General features: G+C 40.9%; 1 protein-coding gene across 5 annotated transcripts in view; it reads left to right on the forward strand.

The window, feature by feature from the left end:
• The window catches only part of SAMD12 (sterile alpha motif domain containing 12), a 488950-nt gene that overhangs the window by 172337 nt on the left and 290499 nt on the right, over positions 1-26114 (forward strand). For 3 of the 5 annotated variants that reach the window (XM_082364474.1, XM_082364472.1, XM_082364473.1), the window contains one exon: positions 13477-13606. In XM_082364474.1, coding sequence (XP_082220600.1) covers positions 13477-13606 — 130 coding nt within the window. The remainder of the gene's footprint in view (positions 1-13476; positions 13607-26114) is intronic. The other 2 variants (XM_082364475.1, XM_082364476.1) reach the window with 1 other exon arrangement.

Genomic DNA, 26114 nt, shown 5'->3' on the forward strand with positions numbered 1-26114 from the left:
CAGGTAATTCTCTAAGTCTGATGAATTAAAGAGACTGAAAGAGGAACCATTAAGAGGTTGGCCCTGGAAATTGCAGCTGGGGTTGGAGAAGGGAGATATTTGAGTTAGACTGTGTATGTGTTCAACTTTGAAGAAATAAGAGTTTCCAGTGAGAAGAGATGGAACTTGTATTTTTCACTATAAGCTCTTTTGTATAACTTTTTTAAAAACCATGTGCATGCTTTCCTTGATAGCAACAAGAAGGTTACAAATAGACAGTATGACTATAGAAGTATAAAAATGACCTAAATTGGTTAAGCAAGTAAAGGTGCATAATTTTTTGTTCAGAGGGAAATGTGGCCTTAAAAACACATGCATGGACATGGATTCTGGAAGAATAGTTTATAAAGATAAAAGTAATTGTGTTAATGAGATAAATCCTGGTAAAATTTTCTTTAGTTGTATGAATAAGTTTTTTAAAAGAATATGTAAATATATAAGGAAATGTTTTTGCTTTTATCATATAATGCATCTTACCTCCATTTTATTCTCTTCCCTATTATATGTAAATAGTAAGATTTTCAAAGCTCTATCAACCTTCGATTGTCACACTATTTTGTCCACCTGACCCGTTTATCTGAACTAAAGTTTGCCCCTCTATTAGTCAGCTTGGACTGCCATAACAAAACACCATCAAACTGTGTAGCTCAAATAACAGAAATTTATTTTGTCACAGTTCTGGGGGCTGGAAGTTCAAGATCAGGGTCCCAGCATGCAGATTCTGGTGAGCGCTCTCTTCCTGGCTTGGAGACAGCCTCCTTCTTGCTGTGTCCACATCCTGTGGAGAGAGATACAAAGAGCTCTCTGTTGTCTCTTGTTCTACAAGGACAGTAATCCTATGGGATCAGGACCCCACTTTATGACCTCATTTAACCTTAATTACTTCCGTAAAATCTCTGCCTCCAAATATAGTACCATTGAGGGTTAGGCCCTAGTGTAGGTATTTTGGGGGACACAAACACTTAGTCCATAACAGCCCCCATTAAATTAAGTTGTCACGTGGCTCAGTTGAACATACAGACAAATTATTTTGCCACTGAGAAGTCATGGACCTGGAGAATGACTATCCTTTATGTAGGCTTGAATTTTAAAGCCATTTAACACTAGTATTAGAAGCTTTACATAGACTGGCCCCTACCCTAACAGATTCTAGAGTTTTTAGGCTCTCCAATCCCAAGTCCCCATCCTGTCCCTGCTAAATACAGTTGCAGCAGCATTTTCTTAGTGCTTTTGTTTTCTCCTGAGTGCCAATAGCATGGTACCCTCAACTTCCCTAAGACCCGTCGGCCCTCTTTTTTTCTGTAAAATCATCCAAAGTGAACACTCAGCCTTTTGATTATTTTATTTGATCTTCACAACAACTTTGTAAGATGGGGAGAGATGTTTTTATTCACATTTTATTGGTCATGTAGTTGAGAGGCAGAGATGAGCATTGCCCCACTGTACGGTGCAAAATATGTGCCTCCTTCCATAATAAGGAGAATGGAAAGAGCCCTGGCCTAGAGGTCTTATGACTGGTGCTGATCCCAGATCTAAGCTTGGCATACCCAGCTTATGGCAAAGGCAGGGTTGTTTTTGATCAGATTTATCTTCATTGATTCAATCACAGAAGTCTAGCACTGAGAAACTCAGTAAGATAAGTCACAGCTTTTTTTCCCTACATCCATCAAGCCAAAGTGATATCATGGTCCTCATTTTTCCCCCGTGTCCATCAGGCCAGAGTGATAGCATGGAGTAAGCATAGAGTTTGAGTTCACTAGCAGTGTGACCTTGGATGAGTTACTTCACCCCTCTAAGCCTGTTTCTCTATAAACTGAAAATACTAACTACTTTGTAGACTGTTGGGAGGATTGTAGATTGTTGGGAAGATTAAAGACAATTTATCTAAAGTACTTAAAACAATTCTTCCCATATGCTGTTACAAAAATGTACCTAATATTATGTCTAGAATGGCATTAATCTCCTCTGCCACATTCCCAAGCCTGATTTGCTCCAACTTAACCAAGCCTGTTCTCCTAGCAATTTCAGAGGAGCAAGAAGAATACCCAAGCACGGAGGGCCTCTTGACCTGGCCCATCATCACCTCTGCCTTGTTCTTTTTTTTTTTAACTTTTTATTTTATATTGGAGTATATCCGATTAACAATGTTGTGATAGTTTCAGGTGCACAGCAAAGCGACTCAGCCATATGTATACATGTGTCCAGACTCCCCTCCCATCCAGACTGCCACATAATACTGAGCTATACAGTAGGTCCTTGTTGGTTATCCTTTTTAAATATAGCAATGTTTACATCTGCCTTGTTCTTTTGATCAAAGCAAGCCACAAGCTCCTCTCTCTCCCTCCCCTAGACTCAAGAGATGGAGAAATAGATGCTACCTTGTGACCTAAGGACCTCAGGTCATATTGCAAAGGGTCATTTTTTTTTTTTTTTTTTTTTGCACTGAAGACATTTTTGTTATCAGTCTACCACATTGTTGTTCCAAAGGAATTTTTGTAAACATATGAAATGATGATCAACAACCAATTTTCTGGTTCCTATTTGCTTTCAGTTTTGCTTTTGTTCATTCAGCATTCACCCAGGGGTACGTGCTCGGAGTGTACATGTGCCTTGGCACCTCGCAGGCATAGCATCTCCCCTGTAGGTTGTGCTTATCTGGGTGGATGAGTGATGGGTTTTCCCACTGTACCGTGAGCAGGCACACAGTACAGTGTGATCCTCTCCCTTCGTGTTCCACTTGACAGGTGCAACAATCTGGGCTGATAAGAAAGGCAGGCCTTGGTAACCAGAGCCATCTGGGATGCTGGAGGCATCTTGTTTCCTCTTGACTGCCTGCGCATGTCTGTTTATTCCCTCCATGAGGTTTTATTGTTAGAAACCCTGATACCCAGTAGCGCACATTTGGGATGCGGCAGATCCTAACCAGCATTCCATGCAAGCGTCTGCTTCCCGGCTTGTAAGTGGTAGAGTCTACACATCTAGATGTGCACCTTTATAAATAGTTAGGTGCCTGGGGAATCTGGGCCATATCTTTGGGGTGGAATTAGGACACTTTGTGCCTGACTGTTCCTGGAGACAAGAAAGAGCTGACTCCGAGTCCGAGGAAAAACCACTGGCACAACCTATTGTTGGAAAACATGAGGTGATTATTTGTGTAGTTGCAGCAAAGCCGGCCTGAATAAGGAGGACCATTGCCTTGTGTCTCCTAATTTGGTATCTTTATTTTTCCATCTTTCTTTTCTTTCCTTTTTCTACATGTTCTCACTCTCTCCCTGCTCCTATACCTACCTTTTCCACTAGGGCCTTTTCATCCTCCTCCTTTCCTATCAGCTATTTTTCTTCAGGTCTCAGCTCAGTACACCTAACACCCTCTCACAATGCCTGCAGCTCAGCTCAAGTCAGCTGGACTCCGAGGACTGTCTGTGTTCACTGCACTATTGCTTCCCCAGATCAGGCTTGGGAACCCAGCAGGAGGGTGTACGGATGCCATTCAAGGGATGTGAAGGTAACTCTCCTGAACACATCGTATGCGGCAGGCACTTTAAAGCATTTAGATAAACTACTTGTAATCCTTCCACCAAGGACAAGATAGGAATTATTTCCAGCATATTGAGGAGCATATTTAGAAAGGTTTAGTGACCTTCCCAAGGTCACAGTGCTAGTGAATTCCAGAGCCGGCCTTCAGTCCAGGTCTGCATGATTCCAAATGCCAAGTTCTTTCGTTATATCTCTCTTCATGTCATTCAAAAAAGGAAAAAAGTGAGGATCAGAGATGTGAGCTATCTTGCTAAGAATTATAGTGTTGGAAAGTCTCTGCCTTTTTGGCTCAATATGAGAGAAATCTAATCGGAGGAAAGCCTGTCTTACTCCCAACCTGTGAATGTCAAAAGCACAGCTGGGACTTGAACCAGTTTTCTGACACTCAAGGCTATAGGAGCCATGATATATGATGGACAGACCGTTGTTTCATTCCTTCAGCAAATTATTATTGCCATGTGCCAGGCACTGTTCTAAAGTGTGGGATTCTTTGTGAAATAAAAAAGATCCTTGCCCTTGTGGAGGTTGCAAGCCAGTGGAAAGAAACAGATAATAAACAAAAGACAAAATAAGTTAGCTCTGTAGTGTGTTAGCTGATACTTACTATGGAGAAGGAAGCAGTGGAACAGGGTAATTAATGAGTGTTGGAAGCCGGAGGGAGGAGTGTTGCATTTTTAGTTAGGGAGATTAAGATAGGACTTATTGAAAAGGTAGTATTTGAACAGAGGCTCGAAGGAAGTGAGGGAATTAGCTGTGTGGGTATCTGGGAGAAGACCATTTCAGGCAAAACGAGGAGTGGATATAGTTGGCATTTGTGAGCCACAGCAAGAAGGCTGGTATAGTGGGAGCACATGTATTAAGGAAAGAGTAGTAGTAAAGGTGGCATCAAAGATACTACGTGCTCTGATTGCTTAAGGTTGTGTTAAACGTTTTAAAGATTTAAAATAAAGGCAAGGGAAAAACAAAACGACCTGTTAGGTGCATTAGGCACCTTGATGAAATAATCTAGATGTGGCATAATAGTGTTTCTGATCGGGATCGTAGCAATGTCGGTGATGAAAAGAGATTGGAGTCTGGATGTATTTGAAGGTAGACCCCTCAAGTTTCCCCAGCAGATGAGGTGTGGAATACAAGAGAAAGAGGGGCATCTGTATGAATCCAAGATTTGGGGCTTCAGCAACAGGAAGTGTAGCATTTCTCTCAGATGAGCTCTAGAAGGCAGTTTTGAGAGGAAGAACAGGAGCTCATTTTCGGACAAGTTGAATTAGAAAAGTTTCCTAGATATGCAGATGAAACTGTGAAGTGATCAGTTGTATATTTGATTCTTTTTTTTTTTTAATTTATTTATTTATTTTTGGCTGTGTTGGGTCTTCGTTTCTGTGCGAGGGCTTTCTCTAGTTGCGGCAAGCGGGGACCACTCTTCATCACGGTGCGCAGGCCTCTCACTATCGCGGCCTCTCTTGTTGCGGAGCACAGGCTCCAGACGTGCAGGCTCAGTAGTTGTGGCTCACGGGCCTAGTTGCTCCGCGGCATGTGGAATCTTCCCAGACCAGGGCTCGAACCCGTGTCCCCTGCATTGGCAGGCAGATTCGCAACCACTGCGCCACCAGGGAAGCCCTGTATATTTGATTCTTTACTCTGGGGAGAGAACAGAGAGAGAGACACACAATTAAAAGACGTGATCCCACAGACAGCACCAATGTGACGTGTGGACTGGAAATGAGTGCAGTGGGTAGTGAGATCTGTCTTGAATTGCTCCAGAAGTAGGACTCAGAAATCAGTGAGAAAGATGATGGAAGTCTGACTTCGGCTTTGACACAAAGGACCATTTTAAACTACTAACGCTTATAGCAATGGAATAATGGTGTGTTTCACAGGATGCATTTTCTAATGCTGTAAATTTTCAGGGAGGGTCTTGAATCTAGATCATCATTTTCTCAGATCTAGATCTAGATTTCTTTAGATCTCGTGCAGCTTCAAAAAAAAAGAGAGAAGAAAAATGTAGTAATTATTTTCAGTTAAGGGATTGACGTTTGCTCTTTATGTATTCGACTAAAGTTGTTTACACACACACACCCTTGATACATCTATCATGGCCCAGGTTTACTAGTCACCATTTTATTGATAGATGTCTTAAAGTGGATTGGACTCTTGCCTTGGGTTGAAACTTGAACCTACTGACTATTTAGATTCCTTCAAACTTTCAGTTTCTGTGATTCTGAGCATTTAGGAAGGAAAAAAGCCATCAAAAAATTCAATATGGACAAATTAAGGGAAAACAATTATGTCAAGCCAAACGTCTTTTTTTCCTTTAATGGCACCACCATGATGATGTCTTAAAACAGTGGTTCTCAAACTTTCAATCCCAGGACCCTGTTACAGTCTTTAAAGTTATTGAGGACCTCAGTGACCTTTTCTTTACATGGATGGTGCAGATATGGGAGAATAACCAAGTACCCTGTTTAATAAGGATCTCAAATGATGAATTGAAACCTGCAAAATTGAGGTTCACAAAAATCTACCTTCAGGATAAGAGAGCTGTAGCTTGACAGAAATTCATTTAAAGAAGACGCAAAGTTTTAGAACTTTCCCCTAAGTCCTGTATAGTCAGTGATATGACTCAGTAATAATGAAGGTTTAGGCTTAATAACACATTTCATTCATCATATTTAAGACACTGCCTTTTGAAGGAAATATTAACAAGCTACAATGCCCTGTGGAGGAGACTGGAAAGTAAAAGGTCTAAAACAGTTGCTGTATGGAAAACAGTTGAAGAAACTAATCAATGCCACACTGTGTACTTGGAAAAATTACTGAAGTTGCTTAGCCACTACTGCTACTTAGAGGGGTCACACTGCTCAGAAGAGATGAGCCTCACAAATTAGGAAGCATAAAGTGATCCAGGTGATATTAAAGCAGTGGTCAAAGTTAGAAAATGTGAATGAAATGAATCTTTCATTCATCCAAGAGGAAAGGTGTTCAGCTTTTACCTGGAAACTTTCTAGCAGTGAGATATCCTCTCTTGGGAAGACAAGAGGTTTAAGAGCGTCATTCATCATAAGATATTTCGGTTTGAACCCAAAAGTGACCAGGTGGATGTTATAAACTACACTGGGGATAGAATACAATAGAAGAGATACGTTTTAAAATTTGTCTAACCACAGTTTTCCCATGAAAGAGTTCAGGTCGCAGAAGAGGGCATTATTAGTACTTAAAAATTATTTAATTTAAATGCCAAGTATTCTGTGAACTAGCCCATCCTTCTTGATAATTAGAGGCCCTATTTTTGGTAAATGAGCATAAAAGCTGCTAAAATAGACATTAGTGGGTTATTGTTTGTGTGTATATGTGTGTTCCTCTCCCCTCTCCCCTCTCTTCCTTCCTTTTTCCAATCTTGAGTCAGATGACACAATAGAAGCCAATAAAAAGAAGACCTAGAACTAAAGAAAAAAACATTACAAGATGGTAAGAGAAGGAAGAAGCATTTTTAGAGTTCGCAAATGCTTGCTTATAATGAGATGCTGCAAGTTTGTTTACCACTTCCTGATATTTGGCCATAAAGCTTGCTTTGTCCTGCCAGTGGAAATAAACAACAGTCTTTGCTTTCTCTACTTTTTCTCAGTCAACCCACTGGGCTTCATGTAAGCTTATTAGCTCCTTAAGAGTTTGTACAACTACTGGGGACTTAAAATTTCAGCATTCTCTTATAAATCGAAACACAGTAAATTAAAAGAGAATTTATATTGCAAAACAAATAAGGGATAATTGAATTACAAGATAAAATTTAACTTTAAAAGCACTTTGTAATATTGATATGTTCTTTCAATATCAAACTTCTTTAAAGCATTTTTTATTACTTAGCAGAAATGCTTCAGGTTTACCTTAAAGAACTTAAAACTTAAGAACTCTTTCCAGTTAAATACAAATCAGAAGTTACTGTCAAATGTAGCTGAAATTATTGAATAAGGGTAAATTAAAATAGGAATTACTTGCAAAAAAAAAGTAATTTGCAAACAACTTTTCCCTCAGGAATATAATGTGTCTTTTGCATGAAGTGAGGTCTCTGTAAAACAGAAAGTGTGTATATGTCCATGCTACTCCCTCACTTGGTCCCAGCTTACCCTTCCCCCTCCCTGTGTCCTCAAGTCCATTCTCTATGTCTGCGTCTTTATTCCGGTCCTGCCCCTATACACTACCAAATGTAAAATAGATAGCTAGTGGGAAGCAGCCTCATAGCACAGGGAGATCAGCTCGGTGCTTTGTGACCACCTAGAGGGGTGGGATAGGGAGGGTGGGAGGGAGACGCAAGAAGGAGATATGAGGATATATGTATACATATAGCTGATTCACGTTGTTGTCAGCAGCAACTAACACACCATTGTAAAGCAATTATACTCCAATAAAGATGCTAAAACAAAAACAAAAACAAAAACAGAACGTGAAGGCATCTGAAATACACATTCAGATTGTCTATAGAAAGGCCAGGACCAATTCAGAAAGAAAATGCCTAGAATTCTGCTTGGTGTTACAATGCATGGGGGTTAAGGTAACAAACTGCCTCTGGCCTCTTTCAGGGGCAACAGAACAAACCAAAATTGTCTCCAGGGATGGAAATCGAGAGAATGATGTAGCAGGCCTGAGTGTAGAGGAAGAAACAGGGCAAGTGTTTTTTCTAATGTTTGCCTTGGGCAAGATTTTTTTTTATTATTTTCTACTAAATATGAAATACTATCTCTTTGTTTTACAAACTGTTATTTCAGTTTAGGCTCCTTCTGTGGGGGGAAATAAAATGCAGCATATTCAATAAAATTATCTAATGTTGGGTGTGGAGAGAGGCATGAGCGTTGGGTGGCAGAGGAAAGGAGGATAGCTGAAGTAACACTATGGAGCTACGAAGATTGAACAACTCTGCACCTCCCCGTGGGACAATGTGATAAAGAGATTGATGTGCGGTTAACACATGCTTGTTCCAAATGGCCCGTGGAAATCAGGTCTAAGACCTTTAAAGAAATCAGGTTATGTTTCTGCTTTGTACATAGGTTCATTTGTGCCATCTTTTAGATTCCACGGATAAGTGATAGCATACGGTAGGTGTCTCTCTCTTGCTGACTTCCTTCACTTAGTATGATCATCTCTAGTTGCATCCATGTTGCTGCAAATGGCATTATTTTGTTCTTTTTTATGGCGGACTGAGTCACTTTGCTGCACAGCAGAGATTGGCACACCATTGTAGATCAACTCTACTTCTATTAAAAAAAAAAAAGAAAGAAAGAAAAGAGCCAGGTTATGGTATTCACTCCCCAAGCCTGGTTGCTATTGGGGTTGGGGGCATTGTGACAGAAGGAAGAGGAGCACAGGTTGACCTGGGCTGCTATGTGAGCAACTGAGGCGGAACAAACAAAAGTCTGCTCTGAGAATAGAGAAGGCAGCGCGCACTGGGGCAGCTGAAGTCGACGATGGCTCTTCACAAGTTAATGTGTACGGCTGAGTAATAGTCCACTGTGTACATGGGCCACATCTCCTTTATCCATTCGTCTGTCGATGGACGCTCAGGTGGCTTCCATGTCCTGGTAGTGAGGTGGGTGGACCCAGAGACTGTCATACGGAGTGGGGTAAGTCAGAAAGAACAACACATACCGTAGGCTAACGCGTATGTATGGAATCTAAAAAAAGAAAACATGGTTCTGAAGAACCTAGGGGCAGGACAGGAATAAAGACGCAGACATAGAGCACGGACTTGAGGACGCGGGGAGAATAACATGGACATATATACACTACTAGGTGTAAAATAGATAGCTAGTGGGAAGCAGCTGCATAGCACAGGGAGATCAGCTCGGTGCTTTGTGACCACCATAGGGAGGGTGGGAGGGAGACGCAAGAGGGAGGAGATATGGGGATACATGTATAGGTATAGCTGATTCACTTTGCTATACAGCAGAAACTAACACACCATTGTAAAGCAATTATACTGCAATAAAGATGTTAAGAAAATAATTCAGATTAAAAAAAAAGTTAATGTGTAGCAAACTAATAACAAGTTCATATTAGAGCCAAGGCTAAGAATCAGTTGATAAATGGGGCCGATACATGTATCACTATCTGAGTAAGAGAAAAAACAGAGCTTATTAATGGTAGGAATCTGTATCCCTCCCCAATGTATTTGTTATGCCTGTTTACATGGAGGCATATCCCCGTAGGTTCGTATGGTCTTAAAAATCTGTACCTGAAGCTTTGTGTTTATTGCTGTCCAAGCATGTAACACCAAATTACTGCTGAGTAAGAGTATATTGTGAAGGCAAAGCAAAGCAACACCTGGATTGTTAGCCTCAGAACACCTGGATTTATAATAAAAGGAAATGTATAACACAAGAGTCCATGGTAAGCTGGTGAGGATGTATTCTGAGTTGACTTGGTGTGTTTGGATTCATCTCCCCCTGAATCTCCAGTTGATGAGACTTGTCTTGGAGCTGAGGGTGCTCCATTTCCTAGGAAATGAGCAAGTTGAAGAATGACCTCCCAGGAAGTTTGGTATATTGATGTATAAGCAGTTTATCTTCTTGCCTTTCCCTTCCTAATTTACAGCCTTCTGTGACTGGTTTATAGGAGTTTTCAAAAGATATGTGATTAGCTTTACTTGCAAGAAACCTGCAAGGGGTTTCAGGGCAATGATGTGTCAGCTATGAAGTCATTCAGCTAATCTGAAAGAAAATTTTTAGAGCAGGAAGGAGCCAGATTCAGAGGTGCTGACTTGTGAAACATGGTGGGAAGTGCCTTCCTAGCTAAAAGAGCTGAAACTCTGGTTTCCTAATCATGCGAGGGAAAAGTCATGACGAGCAAAAGGGAAAAAGCTAAACAACAACAAAACATGCACTCATTTGCACCATCCATGCCAGAGGCCCTTCTTTCTCATCAAAATTAGGAAAGCAATTGATATGGTTGTATGCAGTGATTAGAGGGAAAATGGCTGGCAGTCTGTGACTAGAGTATGCAGAGTGGAAGGGAGAGACGGACAAGTTTGAATAGGAGCCACGTGAGCAGCACACAGTCGGGGGTAGAGCAGCGAGGGCTAGACTTGAAATTCACTGCTGATTAAAAGTAAGGCAGGTTGGACTTGTTAGAAAAAAAAAAAAAAGTAAGGCAGGTCTGTGAGCTCAGACTCAGTGAGAATGGTTTCATTTCATTAATTCATTCGCTTATTCACTGTGGCTCTGTAGAGCCTCTGTTAAGTGCAAGGCACTCTGGGGAGGACAGTCATAACTATTGTATCCTCACTGAGTGTGCCAGTTACTAGGGTTGCAAAACAAATTACCCCAACACTTAATGGTGGAAGACAACGATACATGATGCTAGTGGATTATGTGTGTCTCTGCATCATGGTGTCTGGAAGTCTGAGCTGGAAAATTTGAATCCTGGTAGCTGGAATCATCTAAAGCTTGGTTACTCATTTGTCTGACGGTTGATAGGGTTGGTGGTGGCTGTCAGCTGAGACTTGAAGCCGGGGGATTGGCCAAAACTCCTATACCTGGTCTCTTCATGTGGTCAGAGCTTCCTCACAATATGGTGGCCAGGTTCTGAAGGTGAGTGCCAGATGAGGGTGAGCCAGGCAGAAGCTCTGTCTCTTTTCTGATGTAGCCTCAGAAGTCACAGATGGCATCAAGTCTGCTGTACTCCATTGGCCAGGCCCTCCATGAACCCTGTCAAAATTCAGACGGAGACAACATCAGCCCCAAATATCGGTGGAGGAATGAAAGCCACAGTCAGTGAAAAGGAGATATGTATGTGTGTATGTATGTATATGTGCATATGTAAAATCATCTTTGGAAAAATGCAATCTGCCACTCCTGAGAGTGAAAGAAAAAAAATTACCACAGCACAAAGCAAAAAATGATGTTTCATTTGTGATTATTTTATAAGTGATGGCCCAAAGAATCATACAATTCAAAATATACTAATAAAAAATAACACCTGAACACTGTTTTCTAAACTTGAATCACCTGCATGTCACTTCCACTGTTTTTACTATTACCATCTATATTATTGTTTTCTTAATTTTTCTTGAAATTGACCCATTTTTTATTGAAGTATAGTTGATGTACAATATTGTAAGTTACAGGTGTACAATATAGTGAGACACGATTTTTAAAGCTTATACTCCATTTATAGTTATTATAAAACATTGGCTATATTCCCAGTGTTGTACAATATATTCATGTAGCTTATTTTATACCTATTAGTTTGTACCTCATAGTGCCCTCCTCCTATCATGCCCCTCCCCTCTTCCCTCTCCCCACTGGTAACCATTAGTCTGTTCTATATATCTGCGAGTCTGCTTCTTTGTTGTTATAGTCAATAATTTGTTGTATTTTTTAGATTCCACATGTAAATGGTATCATAGAGTATTTGTCTTTCTGTGTCTGACTTATTTCACTTAGCATAACGCCCTCAAAGTCTATCCATGTTGCTGCAAATGGCAAAATTTCCTTCTTTTTTATGGATGAGTAATATTTCATTATATATATATATATATATATATATACATACACATACATCACATCTTCTTTATCCATTCATCTATTGATGGACATTTAAGTTGCTTCTGTATCTTGGCAGTTGTAAATAATGACCCAGGTTTTTATTAACTCAAATTTGTTTTAAAAGCAATCTAGGTATTACTACAGAAAATAGAATGTATTTTTGCCATAATTTATTTGTCATAAAATAAAGGTAACCTTAAATATAAAAAAAGTAAAACAGAGCAGTTATTATATGCTAGATGAAAATTCTGCTTTCCAATGACAGTTCCGAGGCTGAACGAAGCCCTCTCTTTGTCAAAGATCTTGTTAGCAGGTGTTAGAAAGATGTTAAATCACACTCATACAAAATCAAGGCTCTCCCCTTCACATAATCTGAGAGATTGAAAGAGAAGTGAAAGAGAATGATCCCTAGTGAGGTCAGTGATATTTAAGGCCAGGTCTGTGGACTGTCCAACATCCTTTAGAGAACTACTTCTATTAAAATCTTGATCCAGAATGCAAACACTGATCCAGAATGATAAAGATTATAGCTAGTTAAGCTTTCATTTAGCCTCAGCCAAGTCCCTGGGATCTATGAGGCAGACCGGCATCTAGCACAGTTGATGCTTGTTGATGAATGAATGTATTTGTAACCTGCCATTGGTCAGAGGCTGGGTCCTTTGCACCTTTGTGTTTCGTTTTGTTTCATAAGCCTCCCCGAAAGATCCAGTGAGCAATAAATGACTCCGGCTAGTTGGCTTCTACATGAAGTCTAGCTACACTCATTATCTTATTACCATTCCCCACATGCTGGTGGAATTGACTTTTTCCTTACCTACTGTGCATAACTAATTCCTAGACTTTACAGGACCACCCTAAATCCAGAGCTCTCAGGAGCTATTCTTATGTAGGTATCTAAATCCTATAACATTCGTTCCTAAAATAATTATTAGCACCTGCTGGGGCCAGTTATCCTAGGTCCTAGAGATATCAGAGGATAGTGAGAAATGGACACTTTCTTGTGATACAGAGAAAGGCCACTTGGGGGCAGCTGTTTCACCCCTAAAATTTAGTCAATTGCTTAGCAACCTAATTGTCTTGTTGTTAGAGTAGTCATCAGAAAACACTACTTCCTGGGGACTTCTCCCAGTAGAGAGAACCTGAGAATAGGTGTAGTTTTCATGGCCTTCTCCACCTGGACCTTTTCTTTCTGGCTTTCAGGGGCATGGGGAAGGTCTGCAAAGGCTCAGAGGAAGACAAGAGTCAGATATTTATCTTCAGGGAATCCAGCCTGTAGCCTTTACCACACTATAGGACTTCTAACAGCAGCGCCTTTCTAGGCATGGGGCTGGCATTAACAGATCTTCTTTTCCTTCTTTATTTATAGTCGGCTACGGTGAAGCTGTCAAAACCAGTGGCTCTGTGGACTCAGCAGGATGTCTGCAAGTGGTTGAAGAAACATTGTCCGAATCAGTATCAGATCTACAGTGAGTCATTCAAACAGCATGACATAACTGGTAAAGTATGCAGTATCCGAAATATTTCACTCCCTCTCCCTCTTCCCATCTCAATGGCCTTTCCCACACCCTTAAAATGAAAAAGCATCTCCCTGCTGAAATTGTCTGGCATGGTGGGTTTACTTTAAAAGGAACGATAAATTCCAGATCCGGGCACGCCATGCTGCTTAACAAGCATAAGTGGTTATTACAGGGAACCATGGATTTTGAATGTCTAGTATAAAAGTATGTGGTAATCAGGGTAAGGGGTTGGGGGATCCTAGAGAAAATAAGAGTGTAGCAGTCCTAGAGTAAAGAAAGGGAGGAGATCCTTCAAATTAATTTGGTTACAAGGTCCGTAGGTAGACATTTTAAGAAGAAAAGGTTTCTAAATGGGAAAATTCTGGACTGAATATAATAATACTAACTCACTGCTCCTGAGATGAATACCCTCAAAGCACAAATTAAGACTCCCTTTAAATCAACGGGCTTCGAGTATTATGTGTGGAAGTCGAGAAGCGCTTGGCAGCAGGAAATATGACAGCATAATGAACTGTAAAAGTCTGTAGGATCGTGTCTCTCAATTGGAGAATGGAGTGGGTAAGAGGGAGCGGATAGGTCCACGGTGGGAGCCCATCAGAGTAAGGGGGTCTTTTGCAGACCTCGCCTGCCCACCTGCCCTGAGATTCTGCTTGATTGTGGGTACCATTCCTCCCACCCTCCTCTTTTGCAAACCTTATAATGAAAGATAGGATGGAGGAACATGCTCTGTGCACCAAAACTGTGCTTCAAGGTGGGAAAAAGTGTTGAGAAGATCTGATTCCAGTCCAGATTCTTCTTTTTTCTAAGTGAAAACTGACCCTCTAGTGGGAAAGGGACTTGCTCTCGAGTAGTTCAGCACACCTGACGCCAAGCCCTTTCCAGGCTCATGCTTTGCATCTTCAGAAATGCTAACCTCTCTATATTCAGTCCCGTCACTTTGAAAAGGGTCACGTCAAGCAGAAAGCTTTATTTTTGCAGTTCAGTTCTTACCCTGTAGCTTCAAGATCTGGGGCAGATCGTACCTCCTTAGAGCAGGACTAGATGGGTGGTTTTCAAAGTGCGTTCCGTGGAGCCCTTGGTTGCACTAGAGGCTGCCAGAGGGACGTGCTTTGGGTTGAGATGGGTGTGTCTGTTTCACGTATTCAAATTGCACAGAAAACTTGATTTGGAAAAAAAAGGCTTCTAATATTAAATAACATTTTTTTTTTATTTTATTTTTATTTATTTATTTGGTTGCATTGGGTCTTCGTTGCTGCACACAGGCTTTCTCCAGTTGCATCGAGCGGGGGCTACTCTTAGTTGCGGTGCGCGGGCTTCTCATTGCGGTGGTTTCTCTTGTTGCAGAGCTCAGGCTTTAGGCACACGGGCTTCAGTAGTTGTGATACGTGGGCTCAGTAGTTGTGGCTCGTGGGCTCTAGAGCGCAGGCTCAGTAGTTGTGCGCAGGCTTAGTTGCTCCACGGCATGTGGGATCTTCCTGGACCAGAGATCGAACCCGTGTCCCCTGCACTGGCAGGCGGATTCTTAACCACTGCACCACCAGGGAAGTCTCTAAATAACATTTAAATAACGCTGAGCTAGATTATCAGAGATTCCTGATGACCAAGTTAGTAATGTTTAAATATGTAAGGAACACACAGGTGTAGCTCAAAGTGAGGTAACAGAGAGTGAAATCCTCCTAACTTAAGCATAGAAATGGTCCTTAATATACTTCTTTTCTCCTCTGAACTGGAGGTAATGGCCCATTTGGATGAAATTCCTGAAATCCTGAAAGCAGTGTCAGAACTTAGCTTAGATTCCAAGCGTCTAGATTCTTTTTCTTAGTCCCTCGCTTAAGGATATAAGAAAATCCCATACAGGATCAGTTATTCCACCCCTAAAATTTATCAACCAGTTAGTAACCATTTGGCTGATTATGGTAACCTTCATGAGATAATGTCTGTTTCTTAATGCTTGTGTGATAGTAATGGCAAAACCTTTGTCATGATCTTATTAGAAAGTAGTGTTATCTTTTGTTAGGCGTGGGAATTCTGTGATACCCTTGAGGGAAGGGTAAGCATTTATAATTGTTTGAAAAGGATGAGCATTACACCCCCCTCAGAAATAAAGATCTCATGCTTCAATGCTTATGGAGTAAATGGTACCACTTCCTAAGGCTTTCTGCTAAGTGGCCTTGTGTTGCAAACAGCTGTCATATTGCTTTTGGTGGCATACTTGGTCTCCACAAACACCTCTGGTATTGGTAAATCGCAACCTTCTTGAGATCTTGGACAAGCTGCTTAACCTAGACAAGTTATTCAACCTCACTTCTTCATCTTCAAAACGGAGATGATAATAATAACAATGCCTGTCTCAGAGAGTCATTGTGAAGATTAAATGAAATGATATAAACAAACCACTAAGTTAATCATTTATTGACACCTTCTACATACTAGCACTGTGCTGTTCTTCATGTCGAAATTCATCTGGAGGTGTCTAAAATCATACTGTTACTTCATTCTGAGGGCAGCCTGTTTTCTGGCAAGAAAAGAAAGCAGGGGATTATTTGGGGACTTAGGAGAGAATGATTTCAGGTTAACATTTGACACACACATCTTTCTGACCTTCACCTATTCAAGGCCTCAGAAGACCACTTTTGTCTCCTGTTTCTCTCCAAGGGTGAATGTAAACTACCCAAATGATCACAAGTGCCAAGTGGCCCGAAGATAGCTTTCAGGACTGAAGCCAGCCCTGTGATGCTGGCGGCTGCAGGAATCCTAGTGCCCTTGTAGGCTCTGATAAACTGGGCAAAGAGGATTGTGCAAAATCAAGACGTGATGGCAGAGAGAGCCTCAGCAGCCCATGCAGACAGTAGAGTGTCTTAGAGTGAGGGCCGGGAGGGGGTTACAAGTGCCAGGTCAAAGCCCAGACTTGCAGCTTAGTTCTGTGATTCTGTGAAGGTGACTTGGTGTACTCCCGCTTTCTTTACCTGTAAAGAGGAGATGATAATAGTACCCGCCTCAGAGTGTTGCTGTGAGAGTAGCTCACGGTCACAGTAAGCAGGCAGTGAATGTTAGCTGCTGCTGTTTTCCTAAGTGCTGCTGCGCTTTCTATGAAAACAAACCACACACATAAACACTGATGAATTCATCCATCTTTATTATCCTGAAAATTATAATGAGCACCTAAGGATGGGGGTTGGGATCTGGGCTCTAAATATCCTGTGCTTATCTGCAAGGCCGCAATAAAGACGTCCATATGTCTCTTATTTATGCTTAGATTCTCCTGAGTACTGCTGTTCATTTATGTGTCTTAAAGCAAGGGTCTCCAATATCATGCTCATCAGGGAAGCATGTTATATCTCTGTAACACATCAACAATCCCTTAATTTAGAGGCGCGCGGGACCATGGCGATAAATAAAAAAGACATATTGAATGGAAAGAAGAATCAGGAAGAAAAAAAAGATGGGCTTTCTGATTACAGACCTGAGGCAAATCCTCCTCCTCCCACCCGCCCCTGTTCTCCACCCCTCGACCTCTGACAAGTAATAACTGTGCAACATCACACAAGCTAGTTTCAAGTCAGTGATATGAGAATAATATTTATCTTAAAGGGTTGTGGGAAAGGTTAAAGGGGATGATGCATGTGAAGGGTTTAGCTTTACGCCTGATACATAGTAGACATCCGTTCAGCAAGTATTTACGGAGCATCTACCCTGTACCAGGTTTGGGGAATACAGCAATAAATAAAATGGTCAGTGATCTGTGTAGGGAAAAAATTGTGCCTCCATAGAAAACTGCATCCTCAATAGCACATCATTTCGGGTTGTCTAATTCTGATTCTACAAAGCTGTTCTACAACTCTGTAAGTTGTAGGTAAGTGATAGCAGTATAAAATAATCCTTGTGTGTAGATGTGTAAATTCTGTCCCACGGAGGTTCAGTTGACTTCCCAATCCACTGTGGAAAAGGTGAGTTTTGTCTCCCACTTACACATTCATTTCACTCCTGCTGATCTAAACATGTGTCGGCTCTTTGGAGTCTCCTTTGAGTTGGTTGTAACATCTTATCAGTTTCCACAAAATCTTAAACATGTGTTTATTTTTGTATATGATGAGAGTCATGATTTTAACTTTTTTGAAAGGTATCCTTTAACCTTGGTAGTTGTTTCATCTTTTTTTAATTGGTTTCAACCAACAATTCCACTATATTAACATCTTTCTGATGCCTTTGTTTAAAATACATTATATTCTAAACAAACTCCCCCCCCTCCGCCATCCAGTTTCTCCAAAGTCTAAGGAAACTTAAGGTATGTTTTAACACACCAGTATTCAAAACCTTGTGCAAATTTCCTATTAGAATTTCTGAGAATTTCATTGTGTCCAGAAGGCACCTGCTATTTTATGGCAGATGAGTTAAATCAGAAGAGACTCTACTAGTGGTAACTCCCTGCAGAAGCGCTCTTAACAGGCATAAGATGGTTAGAACACCTGAGAGGCATTAGGATAGATAGATTTAAATCATCAGATTAGGCTTGAAGGAAAGAAATTTGTCTATTTTCCTGTGCTTGCAGGATTCTTTCCCCAGCTTTCTGAGGCCGGGCTTGGAATGCTGATGAGGAAGCTCTGCTGGGACCAGGTGTAAGCTCACAGGCAATGTTCGGATTCTTTTTTATGCACAGTTAAGAATCTTTTCAGGTTTGAGGCAGTTTCAGCCCCTGGCTGTGCCTGGTATTCTTCCTGTGGTGGCTGCTAAAATCAACTCATTTCCTTCAGCATCAAGCCTTTCTTTCCTCTGTAAAGGGTTCTTTCCCCTCCCAACTTTAAAGACTTATCTTCCTGAGTGAGGCAGTCAGAGCTCCTCAGAATACAAAGTGTATCTTTAGAAGCTATTTGGAATGTGTAAAAGGTTTCCACGTGGCCTGCTTCATGGAACACAGGTGGGAATCCTTTAGATGTCTGCAGGAATAAATACTTACCCTGTGAATGTCCCCTGCATGTGGTCAGTATTGACTTGTCACATTTCTCATTGGTCTCCTACAAAATCAGTGAATATTTCTGGTTCTTTCTGTGCTTCAGACACTGCCCATTTGTACCTCTTTCCCCTTTTCAAAATATTCCGCTGGGATGTAGCACCCTGAAATTTGGTAGTTCTGCTTATGCTATTGAATAAAGGGGAAACCTCTTTATCTTTTTCAAACCTTTGGATTGTGGGCTCTGTGCATTTGCTAACATTTACCCTTCTGCTATTGTCTTCCTAGTCTTTTATCACGGTTAGAATTACCCATGGAGGTCAGTGGGGTGTGTAGTAAACAAGTGTCCAAAGAAGTGGAGTAATTATTTTATGTGCTATACCTGTGAGAACACTACTTTGTGGAACCCAGTATAGCCCAATAAAATGTGGGCTTGTTGAACTACCACAGTGCTTCATCTGCGCATTTTCTTGTCTTTATTGGTTTTCCCTCTGGATAGCTTTTGTATATCTTTGTATTTTGTTACATTTCTCTTTTGTATGAACTGCTCTACATTTTTTATTGAATCTCGAGCAGCATTTTGTATCTGCATAGTAAAGTTTTGATATCATCAGGGCATGAGTTTCCCACATATTAATTTTCCAATAACAGCATTTATTCTTCATTTTTAACACCCTTTGATAGAAAGCTTACTAACATCACCTCTATACTCCTCAGCATTCTTAAACCTAGGATGCTGAATTTGGTTGTTTTGATGATTCAGGATAATAGATTTCTGAATGTTGGAAGTGACTTCAGATGTCATCTGAGGTTTTATGGGGTCAGTTTAAAAATACGCCTTTCAATGAGAAGTATGAATGGAGATCAGAATATCAGCTTCATTCCCGATAAAGCTTTTTTGGAGAATATCCTTTAGGTCTTCAGATGAATTGATTTGCTAAGAATATTTTCCCTCTAAATCAGGTATTCTGGTCACTGGCACAGCTGGGAAGTGCCCCTCTAACCGCCTGGGAGAAAGCAGACTGCATCAGGCACACAGGTCACAAGACAGGACAGAACATGAGGCTGGGCTGGGCAAACCCGTTTCCTGCTTCCAAGGGCACCAAACAGAGGGGAGGAGAGAGGCCAGGAGCGTTAGTCAGGGCAGTTCTTCCATGAAGGAATAGGGTGGGGAACGAGTGTCCTCCTACCACTTCAATCATATGTCTCCCCACGTGTCCTTTCCAACATCCCTGCTAGATGGCCAGACAGCCTTTGCTCAGACACCTCCAGGGATGAGCATTTCATAATTTTTAAAAGCAAACTGTTATTTTTTGTTTGTTTTGGTCCAAGATTTTGGATGACGGTGACGGTTACAGTGCTTGGTTTTCCTTGCTCCCTCCTACTCTGAGCTACAGGGCTCTCAAATGCCATGCTTTCTTCTACCATCCTCAAACCTACCCTTTTACCTGGATAATTCCAGCTTCCTTTTGGGCTTTAGTTCAGATACTACCTCCTGCAAAAGCCTTTCTTACTCCTCCTCATCTGGATTAAGTAACCCATCCTGTAGCTCCCAGGATAAGCCCTGTGATAGAACTTGTCCCATGAAGTTGATAGTTGAAAAATATAATGATTAGAAAGTTCTGCTGAGGTTTTACTGAAACCCAACCCTAGACCCTGTTTAGGTTCCTGGGTTATAGAAACCTTTGCTGAAGAAAGCCCTTCATGACTGCCCCCCAGTACAGATTCACGTGCCAGGCCTCCATGGAACCATGATGCCTTCCCCCAGCCTTTCCTTCATCCCAGTGGCCTGTTGAGTGGCTCTCCCAACATGCTTTCTCCCAATTCCTTTCTTCATCGCTAGTAAAGGTCTGGTTTCTGCTACGCTGAAAAGTTACACGCTGTTTGATGGGCTTTCCCTAAAACTATTTACCCTCTACCCATCTGTCTTCTCCTGCCTCTTGTTTCAGAAAGCATGCTCTTATTCCCTTCTACAAACAAGCTTTTTCTGCCTTTGCTTTAACCAGACGTTCCGTATATCCTCTGGATATTTGCTTCCTCAGTTACAGTCATCCTCTCATCTTCAGTCTAGCTACACTGGCTACCTCCTTTCTCTCTAAATACAGTTGACCCCTGAACGAAGTGGATTTGATATACACAGGTCCACTTACACGCAGATATTTTTCAATGGAAAATGCAATAGGGCTACATGGTTCATTGAATCCGCGGATGCAGAGGAACCATGGATACGGAGGGCTGACAATACTGCAGGCGGATTAACCCCCTCGTTGTTCGAGGGTCAACTGTAGCTTCATTTTAGCCCCTTGACCAATCCCTTTCTATTCATTTCATTTATTTGTTAAATCATAATTAATTCATTTGTTTTATAAAATTTATGTGACCACTACCACATGCCAGGCAGAACACTGTACCCAACAGCTTCAGAATGTATGTACTTCCCAGTTCAGGGGACTTATTCACCACGATGTACTGTACGCCAGGGCACAAATCAGTCTCAGTAAATTTGAAAAAACTGAAGTGGCACAGGGTACACTCTCTGACCGAAACAGAATTAAATTAGAAATCATTACCAAGAAGATCCCAAATATTTAGAAACTTAATGCACATCCATGTAACCAGATGGGAGAGGGGAAAAAAAAAATCGCAAGAGAAACTAAAACATATTTTGAACTGAATGATAGTAGAAACATTAATATTTCAAACGTTTGTGTGGTACAGCTACAGAACTTAGAGGAAAATTATAGCATGAAATGCCTGTATTAGAAAAGAAAGAAGAAAGAGTTGAAATTGATTAATTAAAATTTTACCTTAAGAAGTTAGAGAAGGAAGAATACTAATCTCAAAGAGCTGAAATCAGTAAGACAGAAAACATACAGGCAATAAAGAAAATTAACAAAGGTAAAGCTGATTCTTTGAAAAGATCAACAAAAATTGATAAATGTCTAGATAGCCTGAATGAGGGAAAAAAAGAGCATCAAGTGAGAAATTGGGGATATCACTAAGTTTTCTACATTCATTAAAAGAGCAGAAAATACTATGAACAGGTTTATGCCCACATACTTAACAACTGAGATGAAATGGACTAATTCCTTAAAAACTATAACTTACCAATATCTGACTCAAGAAAGCTAGAAAATTTAAATAGCCATGGATCTCTTAATCACTTAAACTTTTAATCAGAACTTCCCATAAAGAAAGCTTCAAGCACAGAAGGCTTTTTCCAGTGAATTAAAACAGTCGAGAATTAGCAACCAAACTTTCACAAATTCTTTCAGAAAATAGAGAAAGGGGGAGCACTTCCAAACTCATTTTATGAGACCACACTAACCCTGATACCAAAACCTGACAAAGATATTACAAGAATGGTATGGTACAGACCAATATCCTTCATGAACATAAACCTACAAACCTTGACAAAATACAAGCAGGTTGAATCTCACAATAGACGAAAAGGATATTACATCATGTTTATGTGTGCATAGGAATGTAAAGTTGATTCCGTTTTTGAAAATCGATGTGATTCGTCATGTTAAGAGTAAATGAAGAAAGTCATATGATCATCTCATTAGATGCAGAAGGCTTCTGATTTCAGCTCTGATATGTAAAGAGCTTGGATGTCATCACTCTGATCCTTACCACAAGAAAAAGCTGGACACAGTGAGTTTCCTGGTAGTCTGGTGGTTAGGGCTCCACGCTCTCGCTGCCGAGGGGTTCAATCCCTGGTTGGGGAACTAAGATCCCACAAGCTGCACAGTGCAGCCAAAAAGGAAAAAAAGCTGGACAAACTGAAAACCAGTGGGGTGTTTTTTTTTTTTTTTTTTTGGACCCATCAGAGAGCTGATGTCATAATGCAAATCACCCCCCTGAAATCTGGAGAATAGGGCACATGCAGGAGATACAGAACCCTAAAGACCTGCTTAGCTGGAACAGAGACAGACCAATAATAATGGACAAAATATTTGGACACTTCACAAGGAAGGTAAAAGAATGGCCAATAAGCACATGAAAATATGCCCAGCAATATTAAGTCATCAGGAAAATGCAAATACAACCCAGTGAGATATCACTTTACACCCAGTAGAATGGCTGAAATTCAAAGGATTGGCAATACCAAGTGTTGCTGAAGATGTAGAGCAACTGGATCTCTTGTACACTGTTGTTGTGAGTAAATATGGTGCCACCAGATGCAGAAACTAAATTTCTTACACAGTTAATCACACACTTATTAGATGATCTGCCGTTCTGCTCTGAGATATTTACTCAAGAGAATCGGAAACATATGTTCATAAAAATTCCAGTCCACTCATATCCAAAAGAGCTTTACTCAGACAAAAATTTTAAACAACCCTTAGGTCCATGAAGAGTAGAATGGGTAAAACAAAGTGTGCTGTATTCACACCAGAAACAATGCAGAACAATACAAAGGAACCAACTACTGATGCATATGACAACATGAATGAATGTCACGTTATACTCAGAGAAAGAAGTTAGAAAGAAAAGAACACACACAGTGTGATTCCAATCATATGAAATTCTAAAACAACAAAATTAACTTACAGTGATGGCAGTGAGATCAGTGGTTACTTGCGGGGGTGTGTGTGGTGGGGTACTAGAAGGGAGATTGATATAAAGAGGAGCAACGGAACTTTCTGTGCTGATGAAAATGCTTCGTATCTTTGTCACAGTTATCTATTTGGCACCTCAAATCTGTGAAATTTATTGTAAGCAAGTTATATCTCAAAGCTGGTATTTACAAGCTTGTGTGCTTTCCAGATTTTCTAAAATGGACATACTGTTTTTAAAAGGAAAAAGTGAAAATGTCATCCTGCGTCTTTCCATACTAGCTATAGGATCATTTAGGTTAAAGGTAGTTAGGTGAATAGATAGAGTTTTCTATTCATTTATCTATAATATATAGTTATAGATAATGAGATTGAGTTTGAAAATCCACTTTATGCATTTTTCACTGGAAGAATAATCAGATACCAGAACATTCTTATAAAGAAAGGTATAGTTTACCAGTTGTTGGAAGATGTACTGCTGACGAAAGGAAAACAGTTCTCTTGTCTTATTGAGATTCTGCTTGTCTGAGCCTACACCTGTGCATCCAAGATACTTGTATTTCACAGATGAGTTAAATTTCAGAAAATATTCATTGCCGTAGCATACAGTTGGCCCTTTTATATTTTACTCATTAATAGCTTTTTCAGTTAAAAACTACTCTCACCACCATTTTATAAACCAAAGGAATTTTAACCAAAAAAAACCCAAAAAACAAAAAACCCTCATGGTTTAAAAATGGAGTACATTTCACTTAAAGAAAAACATACATTGTTTTTATTTCTCCCATTTTCATCACAGATCAGCGCCGCTTTGTTAAGTTAGTTAAGGAAACTACTGTTCTTGGGGACATTTATTGATATTCTAAATACAACATTTATTTAACATTAGAGATGGTATGTGGCAGGATAAGAATGGAAGTTGTCACCAAATGCACTATGTGTTGTTTCACATATCAGAACAAGAACAGAAGGAATATACTTTTTTTAACCAGCAGCATAGTGTTAAATACACCTCATACACTGCTCTTGTATCACCTACTGACTGCTCTCTGTAGAATTATTATAATCAAGCCTCCTCTCACAGGTGGGGAGGGTTGCTATGGTTACCAGTTTTCTCTTGGATGACCCTCCCCTCCTCTCATCACCTTCATAGGTTTTATAGTGTGGGAAACACACTAAAGGAAAAGGCTTGCCTAGGTCCCACGGCCAGGAAATAGGGAGCTGGGGTCAGGAGCTAGCTTTCTAAACCCTTATCCCAGTGCCTCTCTCACTTACAAGATACCCTTTTCCCAGCCAGCACCAGATAGCAGACCCACACCAAAGGCTTCTGAGACCTGAGAAATGCCAGTGCCAGCCAGAAGGAATCGCCTTACCAAAGTTGTAACCCTGGAGCCGTCCTGCTTTAGAAAACCCCTGACATCTTGAATAATGCCAGTTGTTTCCTGGAGGTTTTCTATGTGCAAGAGGCTCTGCTGAGAACTGTCCGCCTGTCGAGTACCTAGAACTGTCTGGAACCATTCAATGTTAGCAAATTGTAGCTCTCAATCTTGTAAGCTGTTACAGGTGAGGAAGCAAGGCCCAGACTTCAGTGGGCGACTCAAGCTGAGCGCTTAACATCAACAGGACCTACCACACAGGCTTGTTGGGAGGTGAAAGGAGTTAAAACATACTTAGAACAGTGCCAGGTACATTGTAGGGGCTCAATAAATGTTACCTGTCATCCTCATTATTGGTCTGTGTTTAGTAAGTGAGAAGCATTTAATGAGGACCACCATGGACCCTGCACCGTGCTCACCGCAGTGAGATAGAAAAGCAAGACACCACTGGTTCCATGGTGTCGGACCAGAAGGCACCTCCTCCTGTCTCCTGTTATTCACGTGAGTAAACAGAGGCCCAGAGCTAAACTGAGCTGTGCAAGGGCACACAAGTTCGTGGATTACCAGGAACTGTTAAAAGCTAAGTCACATTGCTATGGGACAACAGGAGACCCATTCTTAGGGAGAGCCCAGCAGGTTGCCTGGCTTAGAAGTAATCAGAGTAGGGGCTCGAAACGATCAAGACTCCCTCTTAGTGAGCGTGTTTTTCCACTCCCAATTCCAGGAGCAGAGTGAAGGTTTTATAGCCACCAATTCGATCTCATACTTCCTTACTTTCAACCAGATCCAGCTTTTCCTTCTCTTCCCCCTCTTTATTCCACCTTTCCAGTTCCCTGTGAGAATGTCACATTATACTAAATTAAATACGACCAAAGGTCTAGCTTCCTTTGCTCCTGACTTTGAACACTGAGCTTTTTACCCTGTCAGAGAAATTAAGTCAATGAAGCACAACCTGTCCTGAGAAGTCCCTGTTTGCTTTTCAGCTTCTGCATCAATTTGATTCCTTTTCTCCTGATGGTTTTGTTAATGACTCTGTTTGGTTTTGCTTTTTACTTTGCGTGTTTTTAGAACATGCTGAAGTCAGATTGTAAAATTGGAGATCCCCTCCCCTTGGTTTTGCTCCCAATCCCTGTTTGAAAGTTACTATACTGTGTACTCCCTTCCTGTCGAGTCAGGTCTCCCATCCATCCGCACAGAGCCCGGGTTGTATGCGCAGAGCCTCTATTGCTGCGTGCTTTTGGGGGATTGGAAATGAGTCCTTTTAGAGGCCACCTGCTAAGTGGACCGATGACTCTCCTCCTTCAGACAGCATTGTTTATGGTGATGGGCGTGAGGCTGTGCATTAACAGAGGGAACTGAAGCCCACACACGGGATTGATTCTCTTTAAGAGCCTGTGGCACTGCTTGCATGAAATACTATTGTCCTCAAGAGGTCTTGGCCAATGTCCTTCTAGGCCATTTGTGTGTGGACTCTCATGTTCCTCATTCAGAGTTCCACTAGATATGTTTTCCAATTCCCATATTTATTTTAGGGTGACGTGGCTGTTAAGTGTTTAATGGCTCCTGACAAGCTTCATATCTTGGAAAGTTATGAAAGATGA

The sequence above is a fragment of the Balaenoptera borealis genome, assembly GCF_965194805.1.
Source record: "Balaenoptera borealis genome assembly, chromosome: 17".
In the NCBI taxonomy this organism is placed as follows: Eukaryota; Metazoa; Chordata; class Mammalia; order Artiodactyla; family Balaenopteridae; genus Balaenoptera; species Balaenoptera borealis.